General features: G+C 37.2%; 1 protein-coding gene and 1 long non-coding RNA gene across 3 annotated transcripts; both read left to right on the top strand.

The window, feature by feature from the left end:
* Positions 1-515: 515 nt before the first annotated feature.
* LOC135583032 (transcription initiation factor TFIID subunit 12b-like) lies at positions 516-11,659 on the top strand. The gene is made up of 9 exons (XM_065160658.1): positions 516-1,350; positions 1,486-1,704; positions 4,720-5,274; positions 5,858-5,932; positions 7,240-7,318; positions 7,680-7,744; positions 10,156-10,191; positions 10,304-10,540; positions 11,215-11,659. The coding sequence occupies exons 1-8, from the start codon at positions 523-525 to the stop codon at positions 10,481-10,483; spliced, it is 2,037 nt and encodes a 678-aa protein (XP_065016730.1). The 5' UTR covers positions 516-522; the 3' UTR covers positions 10,484-10,540; positions 11,215-11,659.
* Positions 11,660-12,555: 896 nt separating this feature from the next.
* On the top strand, positions 12,556-14,833 carry LOC103991341 (uncharacterized). Of its 2 annotated transcripts, XR_010497899.1 has the most exons (3): positions 12,556-12,706; positions 12,799-12,852; positions 14,545-14,833. It is a non-coding gene; the product is annotated as an uncharacterized LOC103991341 (long non-coding RNA). The 2 variants fall into 2 exon arrangements; XR_010497900.1 differs by lacking the exon at positions 12,799-12,852.
* Positions 14,834-14,858: the final 25 nt, after the last annotated feature.

The following is a 14,858-nucleotide window of genomic DNA, read 5'->3' as shown; positions in this document are numbered from 1 at the left end:
TGACCTCAGAATGCTACCTTAGAAATTTGATTAAGTGGCAGATAGAAGTACAAGATAAGATTGTAGTGGTTGTTCTTTCATCTCCCTCTCTATTGAGAATTAACTTTGAAGGATCGAGTATTTGAGACGCATATTGTCTTATGATCGTGAGTTGCAATGTTTTGGTCGGTTACACCTATGTTTTCTAAAACACGGCAAAAACGAAAAACAAAGTCAGTTGCTAGTAAGTAAACGTTAAGGCCATCCGGATTCGGAAAACAAAGGGCGAAGTGCTTTTTTAAGTGTATACTATATTTATGTTTCTTGTTTTAAGAAACACACAGTGGAAACCATGCACTCCCACGCGAGCAAGCAATACACAGCCCGACCCAACAGCAAGAGCGCATAATTGGGCTCGATGCCACGAGATCCCGTCGCCCTGGTGCCGCTCAGCTGTCACTCGAGAACAGGCAACACCACTTTGCCCTATATTATAAAGCCACGCGGGAAAAGGTTGGCTTCTCTTGCCATTGCGAAGGTTGTATGCTGTCTCGGCCAAGACGGGAAAATCCGTCTCACCCTTTCCCCGGTCGATTCGCCCCCAAATCCCTCGTCTCCCTCCTCGGGCTCGCCTCGTCCTCCCCCTTCGACTCATCTCCGTCGATTCGACGCCGCCGAGGTCTTCTAATTCCATATAGGGGGGAGACGGAGAGAGAGAGAGAGAGAGAGGTGGCAATGGCGGAGAACCCTGCGTCCGCTTCCCCCAACAAGCCCCTTACGCAACCAGCACCTGGCGTCAGCGACGCCTCCATAACGCCGTCCAACCCCCAGAACCCGAACCTCCCTTCCCCCCAAATCCCCCCTTCGCCGTCCATGGCCGCCAGCGATCTCGCGCAGATCTCTTCCCCCCAATTGTCCCAACCCCAATCGCAGGCCCTCAACGCCGCCGCAGCCCTAGACTACTCCACCAAGCAGCAGTCCATCCAATCCCAGCAACAGCAACAGCAACAGCAGCAGCAGTTGCAATCTCAGCAGCAGATGCAAAACCAGCAGCAGAATTTGATGTCGCCTTCTTCAAGCTTCCAGATACAGCAGAACCTGCAGCGGTCCGGTTCGATGCCGCGACTGAGTCAGATCCAGCAGCATCTCGGCGCAGCGGCGGCCGCCAGCGCGATGCGGCAGCACGCAGGGATCTACGGTGGACAGATGAATTTCGGTGGCGCCCAGATCCAGCAGCAGCAGCACCTGGCTGCCGCAGCCGCCGCTGCAGGAATGGCACGGTCGGGGATGATTACGCAGGCAGGACAGATATCGATGCTGCCCGGGCAGACTGCTCAACATTTCAATCTGCAGTCTCAGATGCTTGCTCAGGTTAACCAATGCTCTATCAATGTCACTTATTCACATTACCTTGACACATAAACACTTTTATTACGTTTGATTGCAAAGGAGGAACAGAGTAATGTTGAAATGAAGAGACTGCTAAATACCTTTTCTTATTTGCAGCCAAGACAGAAGAGTTTGGTCCAAGGCGGTCAGTTCCATTCAGCTAATTCGTCTGGTCAGGCTGTGCAAGGAATGCAGAATATGGGAATGATGAGTAGCCTTGGTTTCAATCCACAGTTAAGAGCAAATGGCCCTCTACCATATGGTCAACAACGTTTAGTGCATGGGCAGATGAGACAACAGCAGCTGTCGCAACCAACAGCTCTTACATCACCTCAGGTAAATGCCTCTTTGAGTATTGTACATTTTTAGTCTTTTCCGTGGTAACTATTGAGTTGGTGAAAGAGAAGGAATCCCATGTAAGCTACATGTGTATTCTGTCCTTAGTCTTCTAGCTCTCTCTTTTGATTAGAAGAATACACGGGAAAGTAGGTGCTCTCAATCTCACCACCGGAAAGGAGAGGTGGTGGAATTGACGTGCTTTGATGTTATGAATACAACATCAACAACAACAAAGTCGTAAGTCTCAACTATTTAGAGTCGGCTGCATAGGTCTTTTTCCGCCATTGAGATCTTTAAAAAGTCTTATATTTAGTTAAGCTCAGAGTATTTAAATATTTATTTATAGTTTCTATTAAAATTTTTTTTAATCTTCTTCTACCTCTCTTCTTACAACTAATATTAATTATTTCACCTCTTCTGACTATCATTTCCGGAGGTCTCCTCGGTAAATACTCATACCATCTTAAACGATTTTCTTTCATCTTGTTTTTTATCGAAACGATACCTAGTTGTTCATGAATCAAAATATTTTTTTTTATCTTTTTTGGTAACTTCACACATCCATCTCAACATTCTCATCTCGACAACACAATTTTTTTGTGTATGTTTTTTCTCAACTGTCCAACACTCAGATCTATAAAGCATTATTGGTCTTATAACTGTCTTATAAAATTTTTCTTTTAATTTCATAGGTATCCGATGATCACACAAGACTCTTAACGTTCCTCGTCATCTTAACCATCTTGTTTTTACTCTATGAATAATATTTTAATCGATCTCTCAATCTTGTTGAATAATTAATTCAAGATACCTAAGGTTTTTACTTAAAGGGACTTTTTGCTATCTAATTTAACTATATTCTCTTGTTTATTTTTAGAATCACCCTCCGTAGCTTAAGTTTATAATTTATTTCACTTAGACTCTCATCAACTGAGACAATATTATCAGCAAATAACATACACCAAGGAGGTCTATCATGCAAGAGACTAGTAAGTTCATCGATGGAAATACTTTGATGGCATGAATAAACATCTAAATTCTTTGCTCTAATTCATTCAGCTGAAGTATGCAACTTTTATTTCATAACTTTTGGTATATTCTGGTTGGATATAAAGCATTACAATTAGTATGCTTTTAGTCTGAATGCTTAAGAATATATGTAAAGGGCTTCTAAACAAAATAATGTACAAAATGAATGTGCTAGCTAGTTTGGTTGGTAAACACTTTATCATAACATCAGGCTCCCCTGAGATCAAACCTGCATTTACTACTTACCCTTTGCAAAAAAAAAAATAATAATAATAATAATAATCAGCTATATGTCAAGTAATACATGCAGCTGAACTTTTAAGTTGTTCTTTGTGAGTGGGTTTTGCTGACTTGCAACTTAAATTTCACAAACTTTGACCACATAATGATTCTAGATTGTTATGCTTGTATCATCATATGTCTAATGCTTTCATCCTTGATCATGATGCGGGAATATCGTGTTTTAAAATTTTGCAGCATGCAACAATTCCATGACCAGCATGCTCAAAATTAAAAACCTTGGAGTATCTCTTTTGCATCTAGTGAATTAACCTAACACCTTACTTTTTATAAATTTGTGCCTTGCATTTTGATGCTATTGCATGATTGATATTGGTATTAGGATTGGATAAGGATAATATAATTGGCATTAACAGAACTTGTTCAATTAGATTGGTGGATAAGGATCAATCAAGAAAAAAAATATCAGAAGCTAGAAAAAAAAACAAATGATTTTAAAATAAACGAATTATGTGCTATAAAGGATTCTTTAATTTTCAGACTTCATAAGATACCCAGAATGAACATTAAACTTAAATATAAAATATGATAAAAACAATAAACTGATAAAGTACAATAACAATAACAACAGACATCATGCCGCGATGTCCCAACTATTTGAAGCAGCTATATGAATCTTTTGTTGCCATTGAGCTCTATATAAAACAATATCTTCAAAATAATTTATTAAAGTAATTATGATATATTTATTTTTATAATAAATATCAGAGATAATATAGTGCTAAATAACTTTTTTATATATGTCATGCAAAAAGATCTAAAACTTATCAACTTTGAAGATAATGATGAGCACCATGGTGGCTTCAATGCCTTTTTTATCACTGAAGTATTGGACAATGCAAAGTTGATAGGAAAAATAAACCTTTTAAAATATAATGTCCATAGGATTTGAAATTAATCATAAATTTCATGTCATCTATCGCGATTATGTTCACAATTCTATTTTCAAAAGAGTTTAAGGATGATTAACTGTCATCTCCATATTTCTATATTGCCTTTTAATGGTGAATGTTATGATTGTTGTAAATATCAAATGCAATTGTGGCAACATCAGCTCCTTTATTTCACTGTCATAGTCACAATTCATTTTTGTCTTTCCTCTATCTTGGCTTCTCTTCTTCTCCTACTTTGTGTTCCCAGTCCTTTTTCTTCTATTGAGGCTAGCAAATCAGAACATAGTTAAATTCAATGAGTTCTGGCTGCTCACAACCTACTCTCGATATTAGGCTGAAAAATAAAAAAAATTGCTTGATCCTTTAATTAAACACATACAGATCAGGTGTATTTATCCAAATTGGTCAATACCCTGAACTACTGATGTGGGGAATTTGATCTCCTAGTAGTGGAGTTATAATGAATGATTTTCTTTTTGTGTGTGCTTCTTAGTTTCATTAAAGTTCATTAGTGCTGATAAATTTTGGCAACATGTTTTCTGATTTTATTTGTATTTTAATATCTGTTTTAATTTTGAGCATTTGATTTTAGATGTTACTTCTCTCTTGCTGTCCGGCAATCAGAACAAAATTTATGCAGCATTTTGTATTGCTGCCATAGTTACTGGATGCATAAACTTCTGTTGATAGTCATGTGGTAATTTTGTTTTCAAAATTATTGGCAACTGTTTGTGTTTTGGTGGTACTTATTACAATAGGCTAACGGTAGAATACTTGGCTGGTCTGGCAGAAGCTGCCTGGTCAAAGCTTACCCAGGACACCATCAGCTGCTGCACTTAATCCACAAGTATCTGGGTTGACTCAAAACGGACAATCGGCACTTGTACAGACTAATCTTTCTCAACAGCAGCAGCAGTGGCTGAAGCATTTGCAGCCATCATTGCCTTCACCAGGTTCTCCTTCATTTCATCTACAACAGCAGCAAAGGCAGCAGCAGTCGTTCTTGACACAGCAACTAGCTTCATCGCAGCTGCACCAAAAATCCATGGCCCTCACTCAACAGCAAATTGCTCAATTGGTGCAGCAGCCACTACCTAGCCAGCAGCAGCAGCAACATCTGATACAACAACAGCAGCTGCAACAGATCCAGCAGTTGCAGCAGCAGCAGCAGCTACAATCTCCACGGCTACCAGGGTCTGCAATCCAAAAATCTTTAAATTTAACTGGATCACAACCAGAAACACCAGCTTCGGGCACTACCATGACTGGTGGAAGTTCTAGTCAAGGTGCAGAAGCAACTAATCAACTTCTTGGAAAGAGAAAAATACATGATTTAGTTTTACAGGTACCCAACTTACCCAAATTATAGTCAATGACAATTTATCTGTTTTACCATGCATATACTAGTTGTTTGCTTTTGAAATCCATAATGTATGATAACTATTTGACATATCTAACCACAAATGTTGTCAGTATATATGCATAAACTGATACAGAACACTGTTTGGTGTTTATGTAGATGCCTTATAGACTTTGTTGGACAAAATTTGATATTAGGAGAAACAATCTAATTTTTGTTTGTTTGTTTTATAATTTAATTTTCCACAACCTGTACATTTTGGTGGATAGCAGCAAGCATGCTTGTCAATGTTTAGAAGGATAAAGAATCTGCCTGGATAATGTAATGAGTTAAGGATGAGGTTTAGTCTCCTTAAGGAGTTAAAAGTGTGATTTAGTTTGTAGGTGGAGTTCATATTAGATGCATGTGTATTTAATATCCTTGAATATGCATCTACAGTGTCGATTTGTGCAAACTTGATTTATTTAATTTGTGGTCTTTGGTTTATGTGGGTAAATTGGATGATGGAATTCTTTCTTCCATGTCTTGATCGTTTGGCATTGACTTATGATCTTTACTGTTGTTGCAGGTAGATCCCATGGGTAAATTGGATCCTGAAGTTGAAGACCTCCTTTTGGAGATAGCTGATGACTTCATTGACTCAGTAATGTGCATATACCTTATGTCTTTAATTTTCTTAATAGAAGATGAAAGCATAACAGTATCGTTGGCTGTGAATATGAATCTTACTGATTCCTTCTTCTTCTTGTAATTTGTAACACTATCCTGGTATCTTCCTTATTTTAAGAGGTGAATGTATACTGGTGATGCCACTCCCGCTTCTGTTTCTCATGTATTTCGAGTCCACATAGGCCTTGCTTTGAGCAGTCACGATTATCATAATTCGTTCTTGAGTCGCATCTATAACTCTTAAGTTAAATATATGGGAATTTGGCATATTTAGAAGACCATATTCAACCAGCTTTCTGTGACAAAAACTGCCAAGAACTCTCTTGTCAAGCATTAGAATGTTGTTGTTAAGTTTGGCACTAATAGCAACTAATGCATATTAACTAAGAAATATCCCTTGATATTGCTTTTTTGCAACAAAAAAGTTCTCATTTGGTCTACTTGTTTTAGCATATTTAATGCACCAAGAGTTTGAACCATTCCGATAAAAAATTGTTTATGCATTTTCATGCTGGAGCACACATGCAAGTGCAACAAATTTAACCATATGCAAATATGGTGAACTTGAGGGGCATATACACAAAAGTTCAGTTTATTTGAATAATCTAATTAGAAACTAAAGGAGGACAGAGTTTTGCCTATGGACTTACTAGTTCACTGCCAGTAACCGGAATCTAAAATTTTAGACCAAGTGCTAGGCATGCTACATAACAAGTTTCTAGATCTGAAAGTTATTTTTGTGCTGACAAATTAGGATAAACAAACTTTGGTTAAGAATGTTATGTGCATTATGTCTATGTGTTGTATAGTAGTAAACATGTCTATGTTCAGCTGTGAGTGTTTTCCCATATGTGCCACTTCTAAGAACTTAAAATTATTAGACTAGTGTCAGACCTATTTCTGCATTGACCGACTGGAGCTAATCAATGAGCACCTATGGTATATGTGATGCATCCAAAATCCATCAAGATATTCTCTGACATTACCTTTCTTTGTCTGTATTCTAACCATTTGAAGAAGCCATTTGATGTTACAGACTAATGATATATGCAGTAGAATATATGCTTTCTTGTATGTTGCATGTTTGTTGCTTTTCTAATGCACCTTGACCACATTGAATAAATGTCTTCTGACCTTATCATGTTGATGTTGCATAACATTTGAAGCTTGCGTTCTTTCCTGTAGATTTGTCTATCTAAATGATGTGAATGTTGTTTAGTCATCACATGATGAGTTTCTATCTGACCTGTGGCATTCATGCAACTACTTTTCGAAGTGCAGGTTACATCATTTGCTTGCAGTCTAGCGAAGCATCGCAAATCCTCAACTTTGGAGGCTAAGGATGTATTGCTACACCTAGGTTTGCAACTTAGATAACTCCTCTAAATATTTAATTAATTTCATTCAAAGAACTGCTTTAGCCAACATCCTTGTTGCAATTTGTGCTTTTCAATTCACTTTTTTGTATGTTAAAAGTTTATGCCCACCACCATTTCACCACTGGTTGAAATTTCTTGTTCATTTCTTTTTCTCTGTCTATCCACTGTGAAGTAATCAAAATGAAATTAGATCTTTGATATGTGAAAGGCTAAAAACTGTACTACTTCAAATATATATGGGAAAAGACATTATTCTTCTCATTCTTTCGAGTACTTGGCCAGCGATGCAATATGGCCATGGCTTTTATTTCTTTGACATAACTTGAGGTCGATCTTATGCAGAGAAAAACTGGAACTTGGCTGTTCCAGGTTACACAAGGGAGGAAAAGAGTTACCAAAAAGAATCTGTAAGTGTTTCTTTAAGTCTTTTCTTTTTGTCATTTGCTGCATGACCTATATATTGTACCTATTTCAATTCCCGACTTTACTTTCTGAATCAACTTAATGGGATGAATCAAATGAAATTTTATCATCAGAAAATTATCTCTAATCTAATGAATTTGAAGGTAAATCACTGGGTCACAGCCTTTAGGTCAGAATGCTGTGTTTGCATGAACAGGTCGGAGCCATTGTTTTAATTTGTGGTTATTGAGGTAGAAAAGAGTAGAAAGTAATGATTGTGTTCATACCTGTAGATCACTGCTGCTGATGGTTGATAAGCTCATTGTCATTTGTTTTGTTTCACTTCACCATTTTGCTTATTTCGTAATGATGATGGTTTTAATCAAATGAAAGCTGATTGTTGAAGAAACTATGTAATGATGATGGTTTTCGTCAAATGACAAGGTGAATTTGTTGAAGAAACTATGTATCACAATATATGAAGCTAGGGTTTCCATGTTGATCAGCACGTGTTGTCATGGATTAAAACATACCAGTCCAGAAAGGTATGGGGAGGTGTGATGCCAACACATGCCGAAAGTCATGACATATGTTTAGACAATCTTTTGGCATGTGCCAACTATCATGAAGCCTTACCAACTAGCACAATGTGGAGGCCTGCTGTTCTAGGAAGATATTAACAGCTTCTCTGCCAAATAATTCGGTTTATGTCCAAGACTGAGGTGAATTTAGAAGATATTCTCTCTTGACAGCATATCGAGCACTTTAGGTTCATTATTTTAGGTTATGATTCAGACTTAATCACCCAGAATCCTAAGGGTTTATAGAGGTTTAAAGTAAATGTTTAAATGTTTCTTTTAATTTTTCTTTCAATGTTTGACTGCAAGTTGTCGGTAGATTAAGGACATAAAGGATTTCCATGCAACAAATGTGGTTCCAATTGTCTGATTTTGTGTGTTTGAGTTGAACAGTGCTCATATAGAATTTAGTGCCTTACCTCTTATGGAAAGTTGTACCATCTCTAAAGGAGCAATGAAACAAGAAGGCACTTATGGTCGCATGATCTATTAATATAAGTGGCCTTTCTTGGGCCAAATATTTCTTTTAATTGATTGTCATATACCTTTTTCACCAGAGCTTGCGTTGCTCAGGGGCATTGTGCTGTATTTAGGAATTGACCTTGAAATAACACTTGATCATAATTTTTTTTTCAAATCATCCATGGAACCTTCTCAATAATGATTTAATTTCCATAGCAAACCCACTGACGTGAAATGGTATATATTATGAGGAGCCTTTTAGGGGCAGTATTCATGAACATTATAAAAAATTCCTTTGATTTGCTTAGAAGAAAAGCATGAATTGATTTTCACTGCGCCATTGATGTCTAATTTAATACTTATTTGACAAATATCTTAAGTTCATCAAAGATGAATTGTGCAATGACAAGAAAGTTTAGCATTAGGCTTAACCATAAGACAAAGGTAATTAAACCACTGCAATAGGATGTCATTGATGTCTTTGATGTCAGATATTCAAAATTCTTCTACTTAGGATTCATGATAATGTGCAATGCCTCAAGGCTTACACACACGATTTGTACATAAGTCATGATTCACGTACTATTTGTAATTTGAGCATAAGCATTTTGTGCGACATGTTAAGGCATCCTTTCTACAAGTTATTACACAGTCCTTGTGTCATGATTTGGTATCAAAGTAATTCTATGACCCTCCATGTGAACCAGCACGAACCATGATGGGGATTTCCTTGTGCATATCAAGTGTTCCCACATGTTGGTCACAGAATGAATTCTAGACATTGTGATGATTGTAGGCCTTGATTAAGAGACTTTTGAGTAGGCAGGAGCTTTGTGGTACCCCAGTAGTCTGACATTGGGAGATCACGAGTTGATTGGTAAATAAGATTTGATGGCCTCTGGTAGTAAGTTGGGCTTGAGTATTTTAGGTAATGAAGTTAAAGCTTTTCTATTATTGTGGGAAATGAATAACAGTTAGTGTGTGAGTTAGTGTATGCTATAGTGTCATAATTGTATAATAGTTTTAGTGAGTTGATTGCTATGTTTACTATTATGGTGGGAAATGTAGAAATTTAATAAGGTTGCCATGCAATTGATCTCGTGTTAGATCTAGAGTCATCACAAATATTTGTTCCAAAGACAAACATGAGAACCCTTCCCCTATGGTTGCCATCCTGAATTTTAATGCTTTTCTTCGTGTACTTACAAATCCTGTTTTCAAGTTTCTTTGCTTGCTTCCATTCATATCTGTAATTTATAAATATCTTGGAGGGACATGTAACCTTTTTTGTATCTTTATCAATATTTTGTTACTTGATCAGCATGAGCTTCCTCAGATGATTAGAGGAGTTCTAATTTTATTATTCTAAATTGCAGTTGCCTTTGGATATCCATAAACAACGGCTGGAAATGGTAACCTTCTCTCATTTGCTTCTTGGCAAGCTTTTGATGTATTATGTTTTCCTTGTAGACCATCATGTTGAAGATCTCTGCTAAGTACTAATTGAAGTGCAAAATTTATCAGATAAGAGAGTTGGCTGAAACACATCAATCAGATGGAGATATAAGTGGTGCTAAGGTCACAAATAAACAGGCCATAAACAATTCGGGAAGTGATCACTCAATAAAACCTTCACCAAGTTCAGAGCAGTTATCGCTCCCTGCAGTTGGCTCACAACTTATGCACAAATCCCAGCGGTTTTAGATGTTTCTGTGCGTTACAATCTATGACTTCATCTTCCTCCCTGTGATTAACTGCCCTGTAAGTACTCTTGAATCAGTTTAGATTAATATTTGTCTGACAACTTAATGCTGCTTGGTGTCTGGTAACTGTGCTGCAAGAGCAATATATTCACACTTGAACCATTTTTCTGTGGTCTGATATGCTTCAGTAGATGCTAGATAATTCTCTTAAAATGTGTATTCTGTTCAGACAATTGAAAAAATCGAAAACCGTCTTACTAACTAAATAAGCTGGAGAAGAACGATGTAGCATACCCATCACCTTGGAATTAAATATGAAACATCCAGTCCATGTTTTGAAAAATTATGACCCAGATCCAAGGCATCTATATGAGGGTTAAAGTTATTGGCTGAAGCTAGTATGTCTCTCTATGATCTCATAGCTACTGAATCTGATTAGTTTTCCATATGTTAAATAAGTTGCTTTAGCTCTTTTTAGATATATGTTATTTATCAAGTATATTTTTCCCTAGACCTAGAGGCAAACTTCTTTTCACGTGGTAAACATAGCATTAAAATCTGGGTGGGAAGCATGATCATCCTCTAAAAGTTGACAGCATATCTTCTGTGTATCCTGATCTTCATGGCATATATTTCAGTTGTGTTTAGACTCTTCACTCATTGTAGGTGAAACTAAACTGTTTAATAGTTAGCTGGATGAGTTAACTTTTGTCTACTTTTCATGTCTTCCAGGTTAGTGGTTTGCAAATTCAGTACTTGCTTTCACTAGGAGTATGGTGATACCCGACGAACTCATGGCCAGATGGTTGCTAGTGAGTAAAGCATAGATTTCTGGGGACGAATTGTTGTGTGCATAATATGTAGAAGCATGCAGCTATTGCAGGACCTTGAATGGTGAAGACTTAACTGAAAATTAGCATCTAGATTATTAATTTTTTTCCCTTATAATCCACTTTGTTTTCTTCTTAGAAGCTTAATTGGTGATAATTTGAATTTGTTAGTGGGGATGAACAAGAATTATTTGGGTGGTATTGCTCTGACTTGGTGGATCATATTTGTTCATAAATAAACTGGGGAATGAAATGGATTTTAAGGATAAGAAATGCCTGCTTGTTAGATGTTTTAAAATGGAAGTCTATAGTGCCAATTCGGTGCATCATGCTCTTAATTTTGTTGATTCTGATGATCATATGGTTCTTGGCGTTGTAATATGCTTGGAAGTAATCGCAACCTTCTGCATTAAATTTTCTTCGATGTATGAAAACCCAGCTGCCTCCTGCGGGGTCTTGTAGCTTTGATCACTCTTGGCTCTGTAACAAACCTTATAGCTTAATGTTGTCTGTTAATAAAAGGAAAAATTAGATATGAAGTTAGTGTACGTAGTAGTTCTGATACAATCTTTGTTGTTCTTCGAGTTGGAAACTAAGAGTAGAAAATTATTCATGTGCTGATTGATTGATTCCTAATCCATATTATTATCTCCTGCGATGTTCCAAAGAAAACCATTTTTCATTAATAAGAATCATGGGTGGATGAAATCAACGGGTCAAAAATGAACCAACCTAAAGCACGTGATATATAGAATCTTGGGAAAAGAAACTTCAAAACCAATATAAAAAAAAATAAGAAACATTAGAAATTACTACTCTTAAGTTACAAAATAATACTTAATATTGAAGTATGAGATTTATCCATATCTGTAGATTAAAACCCATATTTTTGTATCAGTATCTAAAATTACATTATCCTATAAAATGTTATATATATATATATATATATATATATATATATATTGAAGAAATGGCCATATCCTTTATATCATCATTCTTTAATTTGCCTCCGCCCTCCTGAGTTATTAAATACATTATTTGGATTATTCGTTTTGTTTATTTGATTAACTTAATAAAACAAAGTTGGAGGGAGTCTATTTGACATGAGGTCCGTCTCCTCGTGTGGGTCCCGCAGAGGCCCGGTTGTTGCCTCCAATCACAAGAAGGGAAAGCGAGAGCGTACAGCAAAACAGAAAAGACAAGTATTTTGTGAAGTTTTAAATGCAGTTATTCGCCCGCTTGACGTCCGCCAAAAAGCCACGGAGAAGACACGAAGAGCTCAAAGCTTTTGGTGGTGGAGTGGGGTGGAGGGTGGCTCCGATCCATCGTGCGACCTCGTCATCGCCCTCGCGGGAGCCGCTTTTTCTCACGCCGTGATCGGAGAATCCAAATCGGTAACCTGCTCCACCCTCGATTCTCTCACTTCTTGAGATCGCTGCGGTTCCCTCGTCAACAACCTCTTAAGAACGAGTTCTTGATCGGACAGGGTTCTCTCGCTTGGCTCCCGTCTTCCTGGAAGGGCACGGAATCGCCAAAATCGGTAGTGTATTATGATTTCTTCCTCTGAAGATTTCGTTTCCCTCTCTTAGCTGGGTAGATCGGTAAAAGATTGGTTAGTAGAGTTCGTTCTTGGGGTTTTCTTGAGAGATCTTGCGGTAGAAGAGGGATAAGCGTCAAAAGGTAAGCATGATGATACCTACAATAGCGCTTTCTTGGAATACTTGTGTTAACTCTGCGGTTGATTAGAATGTCCCACATGTAAAGATGATAGAAATCTGTGTTAGCTTTTAGGAGGCAAGAAAGATATCGATTAACTTTGAGATCGAGCATGAGAAAGGTTGGTCAGTGGGAGTACGTTCCTGGATTTTTCCTTGGGAAATCTTATGGAGCGGTCGATAAGATGGTGCCTACATGAAACGATGATACAAATATGTGCTAGCTAGCTGTAAAAATGCTAGAAAGATATCGATTACCTTTGAGATCTCGAGCATGAGAAAGATTGGTCAGTGGGGTATGTTGTTGGTTTTTTATTGGGAATCATGGGGGAGAAAGAGGAAGAAGCATCATAAAGCATAAAGGTTGATTTGTTACTCCTTTCCTTTAATCACTTAACATCTCTCACCATTATATGATAGCTTCATCCTCAATTTTTGATTCATTTAATTCAGCTCATTCGTGATAGCTTTTGACTGTTAATTCTAGCATAGTGCTTTTTCTCATGGTCGACCAAATGTCAAGATATGATGCTGTATACCGATTAAAATGCAACAATGGCAAGGTTCAATCATCTATTGTTAGCTTCCAATGAAATGCACCATGCTCTCTTAACCACTCAAATACCATAGCTAAAGTTCTCAATCAGTCCTTTCGAATTCTTTATCTTTTCCTGATCAAGATCGTGATGGCAGCTATCTTAGCGTCAGAGTGATGACATACAAGGAAATAAAAGAGGAAGTATGCTGGGAAGTCAATTTTGATGGTAGATGGCAAATTTTTTAGCTTTCTTATTGAGTTAGAGCCACACAAAGCATTTGGATTACAACAACAACAAGAACAAAACCAAAAGTCTCAATTATTTAGGATCGGCTACATAGATCTTTTGCTATCATTGAGCTATTTTAAAAGTAATATGCTTAGTTAAGTCTAGAGTACTTAGACCTTTATTTATAGTTTCTATTAAGGTTTAGAATACGCAAAACATTTGGACTAAGTTGGGAAAATGTGATGCCGGTTTCTTGCACATCAATGTCAATAGATGATAGATCCGTCAGTTCAATTATCACCTTCAGAACTGCTGGATCTGAATACGGGGATGATGCATTTGATAATAGCTCTGTGGGGAAGCTTATTGATTTTTCGCTACGAGAGCAAAAGTGAATGTGTGTTTTGGAATTAGGAAGTCTTCTGGTTCCAACGAAGGTCCATGTGTGTATCAAAAGCTGAAGGATTCATGATTTCTCCAACTAGTTCTTAGTCCAAGAGTAGTATTCGAGGTCATTTAATGAAGAAACGATGACGTCATATAGCTAAAAGACACAATGGTAGGAAGATGATGGACATGAACCAAAGAGATACAAATGACAACATCAACACATCGCTAAGGGAATGCACGAGCCTATTCCTAATAAATAAAATGTAACCATTATTGGAGCTAAATGTTCGGTAGTATCACTAGCAGATTTTTTTTTAGTTTAAATCATGTGTTCTAATGACAATTTATCCTATAATACAGTGCAGCAGGGACACAATGTTGGACACAAATGCAGGCCACATGTTCCTGCAAAGTATCTAGTCAGGCTGAAATATCAAAATGATGTACGCAACCAGAGGTAGACTATTCTTCATGGAGCCTTTTTATGATCACGAGCACTGTTATGGGCAATATGTAAATTCATTAATATTACTTATTGTGCACCATTTTAGTACTCCAGCCTGGTTCTCTAGTATCTGAAACTTGCCTTGCCAAATATGTTACTGATATATCACAATGGTAGCATTTTGCACTGATGGATTTTTTTTCTCCCCCCCTAAATTGTTATGGTTCTT

This window comes from Musa acuminata, chromosome BXJ3-7 (assembly GCF_036884655.1).
Source record: "Musa acuminata AAA Group cultivar baxijiao chromosome BXJ3-7, Cavendish_Baxijiao_AAA, whole genome shotgun sequence".
Classification (NCBI taxonomy): Eukaryota; Viridiplantae; Streptophyta; class Magnoliopsida; order Zingiberales; family Musaceae; genus Musa; species Musa acuminata.
This window is presented reverse-complemented; position numbering and strand designations above follow the sequence as displayed.